The sequence below is a fragment of the Lepisma saccharinum genome, chromosome 28 (assembly GCF_977018435.1).
Source record: "Lepisma saccharinum chromosome 28, izLepSacc3.1, whole genome shotgun sequence".
Classification (NCBI taxonomy): Eukaryota; Metazoa; Arthropoda; class Insecta; order Zygentoma; family Lepismatidae; genus Lepisma; species Lepisma saccharinum.
The window spans coordinates 6,556,190-6,574,464 of NC_139256.1; the positions used below are offsets into that span (position 1 = coordinate 6,556,190).

General features: G+C 38.0%; 1 protein-coding gene across 1 annotated transcript; it reads right to left on the reverse strand.

Annotated features, from left to right (window-relative positions):
• Window positions 1-4,642: 4,642 nt before the first annotated feature.
• Window positions 4,643-7,072, reverse strand: LOC145980745 (FAST kinase domain-containing protein 3, mitochondrial-like). Its single transcript, XM_083113808.1, has one exon. It carries the CDS (start codon window positions 6,937-6,939, stop codon window positions 4,885-4,887), a length of 2,055 nt encoding a protein of 684 aa, XP_082969934.1. The 5' UTR covers window positions 6,940-7,072; the 3' UTR covers window positions 4,643-4,884.
• Between the last annotated feature and the right edge of the window lie 11,203 nt (window positions 7,073-18,275).

Here is an 18,275-nt window from a genome sequence, read left to right on the forward strand (position 1 = left end):
ACGAAAAGTAGAATTACGCCACTCGTGCTCTGAACCCCTCATGTACAAAAGACTTTATTTATAAGAAGTGCTCAAAGTGGAAATTGTGGGGAGATGTTTGCTAGTGTTGTGGCCTGCTGAGATGATGCTCCTGTATTTTAGCATAGGGAACAACTCTGGGCTGACTTGTGAAATTCTTCCTAGCTCCCCTCCACTTCAAGCACTGTTTGTAAGAGACATGTGTTTACTATTATCAACTTCAGTAGCGAAGCGTGGTCTTAAGAGGAAGGAAAGCAATGCAGTACTCCGAAAAATGGGGGGGGGGGTATATAAATTATACAGTCCATTGCCCCAGTTTTTCTAGGAAAGAAAGGACATTTTAAATAATAATAATATATCCATGAACTCCTCTCTCAACGGCCATACTGCTAAGTTCAAAATTCTTGTCACGTTATTGATAATAAAATACTTGCTATTACTTACAGCTTCCCGTACGAAATTTGAAATATTCATGTTTGTTTCACAAAAGAGAACACTCACTTCAACCACTCGTTCTTCCCACATAAATGGAAGATATTCCGAAAAGCTCGGAAACTAACAGAAAAGTGATGTCAACCTCGTTGTAAAAATTAATGTTCACGGGGGAGTAATAGAACTGACTTGAAGCTTAAAATTAATTAAGCTTTCGAATAATAGGCCATTACAATAGGAAGAACATGCGCTGTTTCTTCTTTTTAATAATGTATTATATTAATAAAAATAATATTTCGAATTGGATAGCATTTATGACTTAACGTTTTTGCTATTTGCAGGTCTCAGAAGAGAGTTTCATTGCTTTTTTTTTTACATACGTTTTATCGAAAAAAAACATCAGTTCATTGTTTGTATGAAAACTTACGATAAATATAGTGTAAATTATTTGGTAGTTGTCAACACTGGCGTGCGTTGTAATTTGAGACAAGAGAAGTGTGAAGCGGACAACAGCCAGCTGTTCTGCAGATTCCAGCGCTCCCCAGTGCCGGAACACCATGTTTGTCTTAATCCCTGAACGTCGACATTATTGACACGTTTTACAAATCTTGAAACTCAAAGTAATGCTTTAAAGTTTATCTACATGGAATTTGGAACAGTTATATTAATTTATTTCAATAATTCTGTGTTTATAATAAAGCAAATATACATCTTCGAGATCATGTTAACACTTATATGTTTTCTGATAGTAGTGTCTGCTTTCTGCTTGGCTCGGGTGTTTTCGAGAAGCCGAAAAGCAGAGCTTTTATTAGTGGTTTGGGGACCGTACCTTCACCAGCATCTACCCTTCGCCATATGATACTTGAGAAGCGTTGGTTTCCCGCACAGTGGCTGCAAGCAGAGAGGTTGCTGCTTGCCAACGGGCTGCGGAGAGAATTTGCGGCCGTAAAATTTCGCGAAATAGAGTGCGATAGAAAATAAATAATGCACTCAACGTTAAGTACATTAAATAATATTTTAATTGTGCAAGCAGTGCTTGCATTGCTTGTACTATATCTTCGCCACTGCATGGAGTGGTAACATCCTGTGCAACTCGGCATCACTTGTTAAACAAGATGGTGGGCAAGTATGTGAGTGCAAAAATGGAACAGTGCATGTGATGAAATTCTTGTGAGCGAAGACATAAAACTGAGTGAAATTATAAAAGATCGGTGCTATGATGGCACTCTTAGCAGCAGAAAAACATTTGAATAGTGCAAAAGGTTTAAAGACAGTCACATGTCAGAGGAGATGATCTCCGCCAAGGTGGCTCAGGGGCAGTTGTTCGCGGGAGCATTCAATGAATGGAATACCTGATCCCTGAAAATCGGTGCATAACTAGGGGTAAAAGGTAAAGTACTCCCCTGTGCTTAGCGTATAGGGGGTGTGGGGGTAACACCCCACACTTTCTTGATCCGGTCGTGAGTGGGGGTGATGTGATCAGCATCACGCCCCTGACCGCCTTTACCCCCCAGGGTTTCCCCCAGGTACCCATGTTATTCGACGCTGGGTGGGCGCCGGGGCCGCTTCCATCGTTAGAAAAGTTCCTGGATTTGAACCGGCTGGGGATCGAACCCGGGACCTTGAGCATGGTAGTCAGACGCGTTACCGACTGAGCCACCGCGGCCAACCTAGGGGTGGCATAACTAGGGGGCCTTGGTTTTTTGCAAATAACATTGAAAAATGCTAATTGTTGCAAAAAAGGTTTATGTATGTGCAGTTACATGTTCTAAACATGTTTTTTATGCATTTGAAATGGTGAATTTGGCATAAAATGCAAATTGTGACCTTCTTTGCGATTTTCAATGCATTTTGTGCTTAAGAAATGAAGAATACTGTGAAAATCCAACATTTATATTTGGGCCATTCCACATCAGGTCAACCAGACCATGGTACCCATGATCTCAAGATTTTGATAAAACTTGGCACATTTAATCCTTCCATGGTGCCGAGTAACCACTTTTTTTTTTTTTTTTTTTTTTTTTTTTTTTTTTTTTTTTTTTTTTTTTGTAACTTGTTGGGTTTCATTTCTATAGTCCCTCAAACTTTCAGTGATTCCCCTTTTCTTCCATTCCCAAAGCCTCCAGTGTGAGCCTTCACTGCCTTGGAAGAAAATTCTATCTCCCTTACAAAACATTCAATCTTTTTGAAATTTCACAACAATGTCAGCCAAACAAATATGACAAAATACCACATTCACACTTTATTACACCAATAAATTAATAAAATAATATTTTCTGATTTATTTTTTTTTGCCCAAAAACATGGTTTCCTAAAATTTGAATTATCACCGAAAGGGAACGATGTAAAATCAACACAGGTAATTTTAAAGTTAACTTGTGTAGATCCACCAAGCTTTCTGAAACCTCGGAAAATATGCGAACTATAAGCTTCCCAGTAACTTTAACTAGCGACACTAGCGCCACTGCTCCCGTGCCAGGGTTCCAGATGGGTTGGTGGATCTATACATATGATCTAACATACCCTGTTTTTTTTTTAAATCATGTTTGTTGATAGTTTGAAACAATCATTAGTTTTTTTCTTATTTGACTTCATCGAAAAGTGGTGGCCATTTTAATTTAATATAATGACTTTTGGCATTTGCAAACACTTGCTATAAATTTAATAACTCAGCTAAAAAAATGGTAGAAAGCTGGAGCAAAAGAACATTGTTTTCAATACATTTTATGTCATGTACTGTTTTTAAAGGCCGAATCACACAGAACTGGATTTCCCGTATGAATGCCCTAGTTTGCACTGCACTAGACTGGCTACCTGTGTGGAAATCATGGCCATCAGGCTGGCTTCTTGACTGGTTTTGTGAATAGGTCATGTTTTAATTGCAACTGGCTTTCTCTACTACATTGGAACAGCCAATCAGTGAAGTTTGGCCATTAGAAGATAATCTGCGAGATTGCCAAAGAAAGTTTATTGTCTGTGGTTTCAGTGTGTTTGTTGTTTTTGTTCGCTTCTCAATAAAAAAAAAGGAAGTGAAACAGAAATGATGTGCATTCGTGTTCAGTTCATTAATATTTAGGTATTTATGCAAAGCGATGAGATTTGTAAGTGACAAATATGATTACCCGATAATGAAAATCCTTATTATTACAAGATTATTAAATGTTTGATATATGTAGTTGAACAAAATATATATATTTTTTAATGAATCCTGTGAATGTCATGTATGAATATGCATACTCAAATTCATTAAAAAGCTTGTTCAGTACGCATTGATTACCATACTTTTTTTTTCGAGCCAATTTCTAGTCCATACTTTTCTTTTTTAATTTTTAATATCAGCAGTAATCCTCCTACAATGTTCTTCAAATTGCTTGTCCATCTTTTTAAATCGTCTTCTCTGCACAATGCGGTAAACTTTCCATATCCGAAAAAAAACGGATTTCGTAAAATTTACAGGAGAAATTACTTACCGAATGCAGTTTCTTTAGACTTGTGGAAGTTTGGGGAAGTGTTTTTTTCGCAAAAATGTGTGACCGATGCACGAAAGCTGTTGCATCCATTTCCTTCCAGCCGGATGTTGCCTGCGTGTGATGACATAATCCCAGTCAATCCCGGTCAGTTTTCAAACACGTGTTTTTGTAACTGAAGAAGGTACGTTTCCGCAAATGGTTTGTGGGGCTGTGTGTCAATGTTTCATGGGGCTATGTGAGAATGGTGTGCGGGGCTACGCATTTTTGTTTCTAAACCAATTTTTAACTATTCTAACCTAACCTTACCGGAAATAGTTTGTGGGGCTACGTAGGTATTTTTGGGTGGAGTGGGGTGGAAACACTGCATGCCGACTACGGTAGTGAAACTGTCATTTAGCGTGCTACCGAAGGGAAAAAGAAACAAACAAAACTTACTTCATACGTCGAAAATATAGATTATTCCGTGAAAAAAAGCGAAATGCCACCTTCAGCAATGTTTCTCAATGCAGAATACGTAAGTAGGAATATGGAAAGTGACATAAATAGTGAGTTTCAGGCATTTTCATTTGGTATGGTCTGACCCACGCAGATGTAAAAGAGATGCTGAGCTATATAATAATATCTATTTTACTAAATGACTTACATCCTCAAAATTTTGCAACTTGCTTAACTTGATACTTTTGGTTGCAAACACATAAATGCATGATTTGCAATACCAACATTTTCAATGACACTTAAAAAAAAATAAACAAAACTTCAGCCAATTCAGAGGAGTGGGATGATAGTTTGAAAATCATTTATTTTTACTGCAAAATTAAGTTTCATAGAAACAATGCATTTTATTTTGCTTACTGGCAATAGATGACAAAGCAAAAATGAAGTACAACAACGAGACAGTTTTAGTTATCAACCACAAATAGTTTCCACAGATATACTAGCACTAATTTAAATTTAAGCACTTAAATCAGATCTCGTTCTCAGACTTCTGAAGGTTTTCCTTTAGGTAATCCTCAATTAATTTTGGATACATTCTGAGTTGTGCAAGCCTATTGAAGTTCAAGTCAATCACCTGAAAACCTAACAGTTGCAAATGTCTCTTCCTCATAATCTGAGGCCCAACCAAATGTTTACCATCAGAAGAGTAATGTTCCGGGACGTGAATAAGCAATGCCACATACACATTCTTCTCACGCTGAACACTAAATGGGAGCAATGCCCCAATTCCGCTTGGATGCACAATAATATCAACCACATACAAGTCACAGAGTGGTAAATTATTCACAGCTACAGAAGTACTGATTCTGTCTACACCACCCACTATATTACCCAACGGCTCCACAACGGAGTTTATCATTCTCTTTATGCGGCCATCGCACCATATACTTTTGGCTGTAAGATCTTTAGGGAGCAAAGGACCTCTGTATTGCGGGCATTCCAAAGTCATTGCGGTGTCAAAAAGTTTTAACTTCATTCTCATCAGCCGTAACTCATTTATGTCCTTTGATGAGTGTAATCGGTCTAGAAAGTACGGATTGAATATCTTCTTGGTGAAGTTTAACGGATATTTCTGAAGATAAATGCATGATAACATCACATCAATGATGTCTCCTGGTTTGAACTGAACAAATTTTTCATGCAAAACATCTTCAGCAATTTGCCAGAATTTAAACCCATTTGGTGGATCATGGTCTAAGAGCCCATATGGTACAATGATATCCTTAATGTGTCCTGGTGAAAGAGAGTTTCCGTAAATAATGAAATACTCTCCAACACCTTGCAAAATGTGATGGCATCGTAACCTGAAAGTGGCACAATATCTCATGACTGCAGCTATTAAGTTAGGATCCTTTACTTTTATCCCCTTGGCCTTCATGTAACGCTCTAATGCCTTTTCTACATTTTGATCTATGTACTGAACACCAATAAAGCCACGAATTATATCAAACAAATCACTCTCATTAACAGTATGAATGTTAGTATTTAGCCAACGGGATAGTATGCTGAGCAGTCGTGGTGAGGAGTACTTTATTTCTTGTAACAGAAATAAAATCTCGCAGACAGAAGAAGATGAGAACTTCCAGTAAAATTTCAACATCTTCTTCTCAACAACACTCAATACCAAGTGCCTACTTTGTTTCATTAACGGCAATATTCTAAGGATATTTATTATATTTAGTTCATTAATTTCATTTTCCTTTCCCATAATACCCACCCATAATTTTTCTAGGCTTTCTGCCATTTTATTAATTTGCCTGAGTGAAGAGAAAATTGAAACTGCATCACACACTTCAATAAGTGAAAATTTTCCATCTGTCACTTGCACTAGCACTTCATCACATAGTTTATCCCTGTACAATTCACCATTACTTATTGGTACTTCTCTACTAACCACTCTTAAAGCAGCCAGGATTGTGTTCGGTTCTGAACTAAATGCTATAACATCTACTAAATGATTTAAGACTGCTGTTCGCGTGAAATTTTCTGGAGTCCCTTCACGACTTAAAGGGCCAAGGTGCTTGTTTCGGTAGAGGTAATTATTTTCATATTCAACAATTTTCTTCAATGCATGCACTGCGATCCGTGGTGTCACTTCATTTTCTGGCATTCCTTCCAAAATACTAAATATACCTTTAGCACTAGAACACTTATCAAAGCTTTGAATTACAGTTTTTACTTTTCCCTCAGTCTCTTCACTTTCGTTAGAAATGTTCTGCAAATTTGCTTTCGGTGTTGGACCTCCGGAATTTTTAGGATCGGAATTATTGCCTGAAACATCGGCGTTCTCCTTAGAAAGAAATGTGACGTCATTTGTACGTCGTACTATAGCTGGCAGTTCCTGTATATGTATTCCATTTTGAATAAAAACTGTTGTTTGGCCAAGATCGTTTTTCTTATTGCTTCTATAAGCGACTTGGTTTCTTATTACGGAATAAGTAACCCGATAATTCGAAGACTGCACAAGAATATTGCCGAAACACATACATCTGCTTGTTGCAGATCTCAAAATTTTGTGCGACATCTAGTTGGAGTTACTAGATTACTGTAATCAAAACTGTGATATAAAATTTACAATTACATGTTGTATACGGAAACTTTCAGAACAGTACATTATGTGTCCAGAAGAACACAAACAAAACAAATACGGAATAAATGTGTCTCCTTTACTGCACTGCACTAAAGCAACTTCGTGTTCTGACGTCATACGAAGAATCCCTGCGTTGTTAGGTTTGGTTCCCTTGACATAAATACACAACAAATATATTACTTATGATAAGAGAACTAAATGTAACAAGCCTAACCCAACATCATAGGCATTTAGCATAACAATTAAAGCTTTCTGCAGTGACGTCAAAACTCAAGGTTGCACTAGCGTAGTGCAATAAACAAGACCCGAATAAATACTGATGGTAATAGTGGTACTAATTAAATTCTTTCTTATCGGAGAGCACTGCATGCCGTGTCCGAAAGGTGCAAGACCGTACTTGAAGCTTTGAAAATTGGGGATTCGATTAGCATTAGGTTCTCTCTCTGTGTAGGTACTTTGATAGAGTACAGCAGTTTTGCATTGATGGTATGTGCGAACTTGGAGAGAGGGAGAGAGAGAGAGAGAGAGAGAGAGAACCAGTGATGTGCGTCTACGCGTAAACAACGATAGTCTACATTCTACACGTATACTATTTTATACACGTAGATTACGTAATCTATGTAAACAACATGGCAAAAGGTGATAACTTAGCAAAGGGTGCCGTGGAATTAAAAGGAAATTATACTGCGTATCAGTTGCCGATGTGTGAGGAGAATTTTTTATACCCTTTCTTTCAAATTCGAACAATTTCTCACCTAGGAAGAAACCTAATATAGGAAATATTCTAGTGTTTTATGGGGAAAATACCACTTTTGAATCATGACTGCCATCTGTTGTTGTTTTTTGCATACTATTTATCTTCTTCCATAGTTGACCATAGAAGAGAAGAGAAATTTTGTTGTAAATGAGATTCTTTTCATTTCGATAGGAACCAATACAGTTGAAAATGTCACTTTCCTTTCATGAAACCCTTGAAAATTAATTTTAATGCACTTTAGATTGTCTATGTAAACTACAACCCAATGTAATCTACGCGTAGATTACGTGTAGTCAACGCATGTAGACGTAAACTTATAGTCTACGGCACGTCACTGGAGAGAACGCATATGAGCCTGTGGGGCTCAAGCCAACCCAGTAATGGAGTCCAATAGTGTGACGTTACAGCAGACGACGCTCTGGGACTGAGTCTAAATAAATAAAAACGTGATTTTCTTCCTATCCAATTCATAGCTATTTTCGTTCGGAAGGGGTAGCTTTAATTATTGTGACAGCGTTTAAGAAAAATAAATTGTGATGGGCATCGTACATCAGTGTAAAGATGAGATTTCAGAGAATACGTCTATATATACCTTACAGATGAGAATGTAAAGAATAAATGGAGTAGGAAATCGAGTAAAGCGAATGCTCCAAAAGAAATCTCAGCCAATGGGCGTCGTCGGTTCAATCGCCTGGGTGCCGACTATCGGGTGAGCTTCGGGTCGGCTTCGAGTGAACTGCACTGCAACTAAAAGTATCATAGAAATTCCAACATCTGACTCTTGATTCTTCTGTACTTGTAAATTCACAGCATTAGGGCCTTAGGGGTCTTGGCGGATTTCAAATTTGCCGGATTGTATAGTCCTTGACCTTTTTAAACATCCTCCGTTCTCACAATAGGAGAGATTGATTAATTTTGATTAATTTGGTGTTTTAAGTCCAGTTTATGCATAGTAAGGCTAATTGGGACTGGACATACAGTTTTAAAGTGGAATCCGAACCACTACGTGCCTCCTCCGGGTATCGAACCCGGGACCCCTTGATTACAAGGCGACTACGCTACCACTGCGCCATCGGGAAGGCCCCGCAATAGGAGAGAGAAGCATAGCCATAAATCCTGGGGGTGAGTGGGATCCGTGAGTACTACCGTGCAAATTGTCCACCACCATGTTCGTGCACTTTATGTGGCCCAATAAGAGATTCAAGATTCAATATGTGGTTCTGTGGTTCTGTACGTACTTAAACGTGTTTTCCGTTTACTGGTAGCTATGAGAGAAATTGTTTTTGGCTTGTACAGTGGGATCCATCACCATGTTCGTGCACTTTATGTGGCCCAATAAGAGATTCAAGAATTTAAAGATAATTCAAAATAAGCTGTTGACAACTTCTGCACCACCATACATAAAAATCCATCGCTTAAAAACACATAGGATGTAAGAGAAAAATTAATGTAAATAGTCATGGACAATTTGCACGGTAGTACTCATAGATCCCACTGTACACACCGACAAAGAAAGGTGAGTTCAGAGTTGCTAAATGTTTTGTCACCCACACTCCCAACCCTTCCCCGCCAAAAAAAGGGGGGGCTGGAGTGAATGTGAAGGTGAACGTTCTTCCATTGTGTCATTGAGCAGTTTTTCCAGTCATGAAAGACAGTCCAGTCCTTTTCTGTTTCTAACCTTCGTGTCTTCATCCCTCCCTCGCACACATATCGCTGGGCGATGCAGTGACCTGACCATATTCAGAGAATGGCTGGCAGCTGACAGACGAGAAGAGAGAAAGTTGTGGCAACTCTTTCGACTGTTAACCGTGGCACACGCTGTTGTTTCGGCGGGAAAGGGGATGGGTGTAAGGAGGACGTCTATTCGTGGCAAAAATAATGTACCGGATTTCAATATATATTGTAGTCTTAAAGTAGGTTCTGGTCAATTTCAATTTATGTTTCGATTGGGAATTCAGATTTCCAATTTTGATCTGTTACTGACATACAAATCTTGGCATATTTTATATAACAGCAAATAATTGGATCAAGTCTACTAATTAAGGTGCAAAAGGCTATGGAGTTCATCGTTTGTCACAAAATGACATTAATTTGAAACGAAAAGTAAGACATGCTTTAAAATAACAGTGCGCACAAGCAGCAGTACTCGATAATGTGGTGTTAGATTTAAATGTTGTGCATCAATGCAACTTTTTGTATGTAAATATTGAGAATTGCATGATTACATTGGATTATGTAATAATATATATTTTTTAATTTTTTTAGTGGCCTTGTATAGAGAGTTCGCAACTAAAACTGATACACTTTGGTTATATCACTCATTGTGAACAAACAGGATGTTATGTCGTCAACTTACTACTAGTTTATAGATTGCTTGCAAAATATTAATGTTTATTTTTATCATTGACGTCATGTGGCACGTGTAACAGTATGAATGTTATTCAATGTATTGTAAAGTTCACAAAAGTTCACTGCTTGAGGAGAGACTTGTGGAAAATATAAACAAAGCAGTTCCATGTGATCCAAGGAGCTTTAATCTATGTATAACTCGGCACCTACCGTCAAACTGCTTTCAATTGCAGTCCAAAGGATCATCTCCTCACTTTTTTCTTTAGATAAGGGCATTTTCAAACCTATCTGCAAGAAACATAAAAATGTACGTTATTTCCGCGGTGGCTCAGTCGGTAACGCGTCTGACTACCATGCTAAAGGTCCCGGGTTCGATCCCCGGCCAGTTCAAATCCGGGAACTTTTCTAACGTTGGAAGCGGCTCCGGCGCCCACCCAGTGTCGAATAACATGGGTACCTGGGGGAAACCCTGGGGGGTAAAGGCGGTCAGGGGCGTGATGCTGATCACTCACGACCGGATCAAGAAAGTGTGGGGCGTTACCCCCACACCCCCTATACGCCTTCATGGCGTGGTGCTAAGCACAGGGAGAGCTTTATTTATTATCTATGCATCAGGGTACGAAATCACTGCAGATTGGTGGGGGGAAGGAGCAGACGAACAGACAGAAACACAAACATACATTCACACACACATGTATATAATGTCATTAAATATATATGTAAATTATTATTATTATTATTAAATAATCAAATTATATTGTAAACTATTGCGTGACTAAGGGGAGAGGCAAAAAGTAAGAGACATTAAGAAGACAATAGTTTCCTATATAAAATTCACATCTGCTAAACGGTGTTTTATTTATATGTTTATATAGTTTGCGGTAGCTGACGAAAGGCGATGAGAAATGGAGAAGAAATGACAAGTGGGACTAATTTCTGGTTCTGGGGATTTCTGGATTCAGTGTCCTTAGAGATGAGGCTTTTTGTTGTTGTCTAAAAACATCACGAGTACATACAGGCTGGTAAAGTTTCATGTACATGCACACTCCTGTTCAGATAAAGTGGTACGTGGGATCCATGAGTATTACCGTGCAAATTGTCCATCACCATGTTCGTGCACTTTATTTGACCCAATAAGAGCTTCAGGAATTAAAAGAAAACTCAAAAGAAGCTGTTGACAACTTCTGCACCAGCATACATAAAAATGCATCTCTTAAAAACACATAGGATGTAAGAAAAAAAATAATAAAATTAGTCATGGACAATTTGCAGGGTAATACTCATGGATCCACTGTACAATCTTCTTCACCTGTCCAACCTTATAAAATGTGCCACTTTGTATGAACATACTGTTATTAATGTAAATAAGCGAACAGTGATGGAATTAATTTTTCTGAGCAAGGTTACTCCGATGAAGCCATCCGATGTTGTCAAACTGGATTTAAATGAAGCAAAACAACGTAGTTGTATCAATCGCACTTCAAATAAAAAATGTGGAATGTAACGATAATATTCAAAAGTCACTCAAGATTACGAAAAAAGCTCACGATAATATTTTTTTGATTACGTAAAGTATTAATTGACTTTCGGATGCTAAACAGAAAAAAATGTCCATTTTATCAAAATGTACTTAAATGAAAGCAAAGTAAATCCGAGTAGATAAAAAAATATGCCAGATAAAAGTTGAATTAATGATGACTTAGATCAAAAGGAAAAGCTTGTGAACACATTGCCTGGGAAGTTGCACGAATACTTCGAAGAATAAGAGATACAAGTAGAAGTATTAGATTTTTAATGGGCAATTTCATCAAAGGTTCGTTTGGTGAAACATTCATTAGCTTACAAACAATAGGCGCAGATCTTTTCAAAACGTTTAGGTAAATTTCATAATGACAAGTGGCACTTGGAGTCGAACCTCCAGAAATAAATGAACCATGTATAAAGGCAACCACGATATGCTTTCACTATAATGTAGATGAAATTCGCAAAATCTCTTCCAGCTAGATATTATCCATTTGTTCCAGACGGCGTAAGAAGGGCGCGAGGGGTGTTTTCGTTTCGCACCACTGCCATTCGATTGAGCACCTCCTTCCCCACACCAAATTTTCATCTCAATAGTAATAACAAAAATAATAAATAATAATAAAAAAACATGAAAACAATTTCCAAAAATATAAGCATTACGATAAAGTTATTTCTCCTCCATTATCGGTGGCGATTTACATGTCCAAATTGTAATCCAGTCTCTATTAGTTTCTATAGAATATACTACGTATTGTATTTTAATTTATATTAGAAACAATCAACTTTAAAACAGTAACGCTGATATTTCCTCACTGCTACGATCACTGTCTATACACACACTAATTTAAAAAAGAAAACTTTCATGTGTAATGCTTACGGGGCTTACGCCAGAGTGGGCCAAAGTGGGGCACCGCACTCCAAAATCAGGCATGGGCACCAACTGGGCACATGTTAGAAATGCAATGGGCAAATTACACGTTAAAATTAAATTAACGTGTACAGATAATGATTAATACACATTTTCCTTGAAGAAGTGGCCCGCCTAAATCTTTGACCGTCATCCAGTGACCCCAACCCCACCCCACAAACAAGTCTCAGACCGCCACTGAATTTTCACTAGCCATGTCATCGATTCATATTAGTAAAAACACGAAGCGAAGAAACAGTACTGTTTATAAACAGCAGTTCGTTGCGTTCACAGGGCAGTCCCATAAGAGGCCGTGTTTTCCTCTGTTATCAGGAAAACAGTCAAGAAAGGATTGACGTCATACGCCATCCTGTCAACACGGCATTCTTTGCCTTGCTCTTGAACTTTGGGTCGACCCAGAAGCAAACATACGACCAAGGCAATAAACTATTTATACAAATATTGTTTTGGACGTAATTATTGGAAAGGAGGAAAGTAATATCAAGTTCAAAAGAGCGTTTCATTCAAACATCTCTCCTTTCGCCTAACAATCCTCAATAACGCACACACAAAAAGGAACTTACGAACTTGCTACTAAAACAAAGATACAAAATGTGTGTGTTTATATAGGCACTTTTTTTCTGAGGGTTGTTGTTGTTGTTGAATTGATGTTTTAAGTCCTCTTTATGCACAGTAAGGCTAATCGGGACTGGACCTACAGTTTAAAGTGGAATCCGAACCAATATGTAAGGTGAAGACGTTACCACTGCGCCATCTGTGAGGCCTTTTTCTGAGAGTACGCAACGGTACGCCTTTTTACAGGTGAAAATAAAAACAAATAACGTTTTATTTTAACAAAAGAAATGTGTGTTTGTGTCTGCGTATGTGCACATGTAATTACTTGAATATACAAGAATCATTTTCCTAAAACTGAAATTTTGTCAATTTTACATTTTTTACTAGTAGTAATGTGCATCATAGGCGTAGCTAGAACTTTATATTTGGGTGTGCACAAAGAAAAAAAATGAGGTCTTGCACCATTTTAATAGCATATTTTGCAACACAATCACTTGGCTCTTTAACTGCACTGATGTTTGTAAAGGAATATAAATTCACTATATGACAGTGTTGAAAATTTCTGAATATATGTAGTAGAAAAAAATCAAATTGTATAGAAATTACACACACAAAATGTTCATAAATGTTACAAACAAATACATCAAAATACACGTCATCTATAACGAGAGACGCCTGTCAAAAGGTACAATGTTCTTAAACTCATCAATAACTTCATTTACATCAATAGACTAAGCTTTTTCCTGTTCCTCAAATAGCAAGAGCAGGACTTCCAATCTATCCTGCTTCTGAGTTGCTCTTAATTTAGTTTTAACTTGGGTAAGCTTGGAGAAAGCTCTCTCTCACACGTCTTGTGACAGGTATAGAAGAAAAGCGCTGCAGTACAGAGTAGAATGCAGTAAATATCTTCTTTCTCCAATGACATCAAAAAATCGAAAATCTATAGACACTCGTTTCATCAGCGATAATGCACACGTTTGTACCAAGTAATGACATTTTCAACTTCTTACAAACTGCTGCTTATTTTCTCTCTTTTTGAAATATCTGTCTTTAATTCTCTTTGATAAATCAGCCCATTAGGGTGTTCCCGGCACACCCCGTAGCTACGCCTATGATGTGCATATGATTTCTGTCCTACATATTGGAACAGCATCTTCTATTTTTTCCTCATAGTGACCTGGCAACCCTGGCCAAGGCTAGGATTCGAACGTTGGACCTCTGATATCGTAGCGCGTATGATAACCACTCTGCCACAGAGGGCGGCTGGAAGGAGTTGAGACTTGCGGGGGGGACTTCGTTCTAGTCTTGCCTGAATGCTTGCGGGCATTCTGATTAATATCCAAAGCTTATCTCTGTGAATGGAGTGTACAGTCGTGCGTGAAAACAAACACTTCTGCCATTAGACTATTGATATTAATTCTCTATGGGTGAAGTACTTTTTCCCATGACTGTACAATGAGTCTCACTGTCGCGTCTTGAGCATTGAAAGCTTGCAACGAAATAAAGTTTATTTTCAATATTGTATTTGTATTCTATTTTTGTTATTTACCGTCGCTTTTCTGCCACTTGTGGCTAATCACGACGATGAAAGTGAGAGATGATTAGATGGAATAAATGGAGAGAAACAACACCCAATGCCCAAGCCGGGATTCGAACCCGGAAACTTTAGTGGCGAGATAGAAAATGAATCACTCAACGAGCTCGGCCACCGAACCGCCATTTTGATTTCAAAATCCACTTTATGCCTGTAGAGCACGAGTAAATATTTAAATAAGTATATTTTTTATTTGTGCGACAAAACCCTCTGCTATCACCTGGTTGTAATCATGAATTAAGGAGGTGAATTAACTATTCAGGCTATGCTTCAACATTCTGCAATTTTATATTGGTTGTCAGCATAATGGCATTTTATATCGGTTCTTTATCGACATTGGTAAACATTTCACGCCCAAATGAAATAATTTAGACTTGAAAACTAAGTCAAACACAAAAATAGGACAAGTACCATACATTGCTGAAAATAAGACCAAACCTCCTTTTCTGGGTTTGACACTCATTTATGTGTATTTCTTCTTATTTTGTATGATAGCAGTAGAATTACATTCGTAATTAAAAGTTTTCATGTTAAATTTTCATATTGCGTATATTATAGGCTTGTTTACATGCACATTTCTTAAGGTTTTAATGCATATGAATTCTCCAAATCTAATTATATATAACCTATATACGTATATACAGGGTGTCCACAAAGTCCTGCTACAATTACAATGAAACATACTGTAGCTCCTAAACTATATGAGATAAAGACATGCGGTTTTTTGCAACGTGTTCTACAGCTCTCAAAGTTTTAATAAGTGCTGCAGCATGTATGGATGGAGATCGAATACCATCTCGACGTCCTGAGGGCAACTAACGGGGCGCATGTGGAAGTGTTGTAATTGTAAATAAAACTTTGAGAGCTGTAGAACACGTTGCAAAAAACTGCATGTATTTATCTCATATAGTTTAGGAGTTAAGTTTTATCGTAACGGCAGCAGGACTTTGTGGACACCCTGTATACACACACACACACACACACACACACACACACACACACACACACACACACACACACACACACACACACACACACACACACACACACACACTTACGTGGAGTTTCTTGCTTTTGAAATATTAAATAATTTTAGATATCTTGATTATACTCGAGTAATTGGTAGGCCTCGGTCGACATTTGTGCGAAGCAATATTGCCACAACAAGAAGTCTCAATTTCCCTTTTAATTTTTCTTCGTCTAGGGGGTAAAAAAGCCACCTAAAATTCTACGTGGTTATTTCCCTTCGCGGAATGCTCTTTATGATGTTGCAACACTGGGCGAAAATTTCTCGAGGTTGCAACTGTTTTCTTCCGCCAGATGGCAGGCGTGTTCTCTTTTTCAGTTGAAGTCGATATCTGGTATTTACAAACACAGGCGAGACGTGCTTTCTCCTCCACGCTCTAGAAAAAAACATCACGCTATGCAGTCTGCGGAACAAAGGTCGTTCCCCCGCCCCCCTTTCTGCCCAACAAAGGATTTTACAGCTATTTGCAACGCTGCGGTTCAATAGCGATTCCAACCTCTCTCGCAGGCTGAAAAGAAATAAATATTCTATGTTATCCGTCTTCCTGTAGTGTTTGGAAGCTGCAGTGGCGTATTTTGAGTCTAAGACCTGGGCTAATCACCATACTGTAGACGGCGTTTGAAAGAATTCTGGAATTTTTAAATCGAGGTAATATCGTGATTACGAGGGTCACTATTTATATTTTGAGCCTAACAATGAAAAAACAGGAATTTGGCATTGTAAACTGCTTTATTGTTTTTCGAAGTATTCTCCTTTATGGTCAATACACTTTTGCATTCGTTCGAACCATTTGTCAAAGCAGTTTTTCCAATCTTCTTGAGACACCTCCATAATATGGTTTTTGAACGCATCAACGGCGTCTTCCGCCGACGAAAATCGTTGTCCACGCAATTTATTCTTGACATTCGGGAACAAGAAGAAGTCATTGGGTGCCAAATCAGGACTGTACGGCGGATGACCCATCAATTCGATTTTTTGACTGTTCATAAAGTCGGTTGTTAGACGAGATGTGTGACAGCTGGCATTGTCTTGATGAAGAATGATCCGACGGCGTTTGTTTGTTTTCCGTATTTGACCGAAGACCTCTGGCAAACAAATTGTTGTGTGCCATTCAGAGTTGACCGTTCTACGTTCCTCTAAAGGCACAGTTGCCACATGACCAGTTTTCCCGAAAAAACAGGCGACCATTTGTTTCGATGTGCTTCAAGCGCGAACAACTTTTGTTGGATTGGGTTCATCTTGAAACACCCATACAGTCGACTGCTGTTTACGTTCCGGCTCATATGCATATATCCATGATTCGTCACCTGTTACAATCTTATATACGTCTTTTGAAGCACCACGATTGTATTTATTGAGCATTTGTTTGCACCAATTGACGCGAGCGTCTCTTTGAGTTTTTGTCAAATTGTGTGGGATTCAACGAGAAACATACCTGTCTCACAGCTAAATGATCATGTAATATTTTATATATGCTGGTGGAACTAATGCCTATGGTTGCCTCAATCTCACACTCACAGTATGTCACATGACGATCTTGCAGTATTAGGTTTTGCACAGCATCAATGTTTTCTTGAACAACAACTGATTTTGGACGACCTTCGCGAATCTCGTCGGTGAGCGAATGGCGGCCACGATTAAATTCGTTATACCAGCGTTTCACAGTGGCAAAGGATGCGGCTTCATCGCCAAATGTGGAAGTAAGTTGATCGATGCACTCTTGTCTTGATAATCCACATCGAAAATCGTAAAAAAATCATCGCACGAAAATGTTCACGAGTTAATTCCATTTTATTGTTGTCGCGCAATTTCCAAGGCAACATAAACAACACAAATTAAGCTATTGACAAAACATTTGAAGTACGTTATGGTCAATAATGCCAGACGATTCCGTGCAAACGTCAAATCGCGCCCAACTTCAATCAGTGTTGCCAAGGCTCAAAATATAAATAGTGACCCTCGTACTAAGGGAAGCGGGCCGTACTCAGTAGGAGTGCCGACCATGCGACGTTTACATTTAAAAGATGTCAATTCGTAGGAGCTGAAAAAAGAGAACAAATATTTGTTTCCATGTAGCGACTTTGGGGTAACTAAAAGAAAACATTTAAAGTGCATATTTTAGCAGGCACGTGTCTAGAAATATATTTCGGGGGGGGGGGGCGAACCAAATGTCTCAAAATAATAATAATAATAATGTTTAAATTAAAATAATTATATTAAAATAGTATTAAAATATTCAAATTAATTAATATATTTTTATTACATAAATAGGTTAAAAGACGGTATAGTAATAAATAAGTAATCCTATAGCGCTACTGCCCAATATTGGAAGGATAGTATTACGTATAGTTAAGGTCGGGAAAATTGTAAACAAAAACCCCTGTGAAGGAAATTAATGTCAAATAGATAAAGAATTGAATATTTATTGAATATCAAAAAAGGATGTTAGATCCAGTTGATGAAAAGTGACGTTGTTCCTGCTAATTATTACAAGTATAAATTACTCTCATTCAAAGTCGTATGATCCCAATATAAT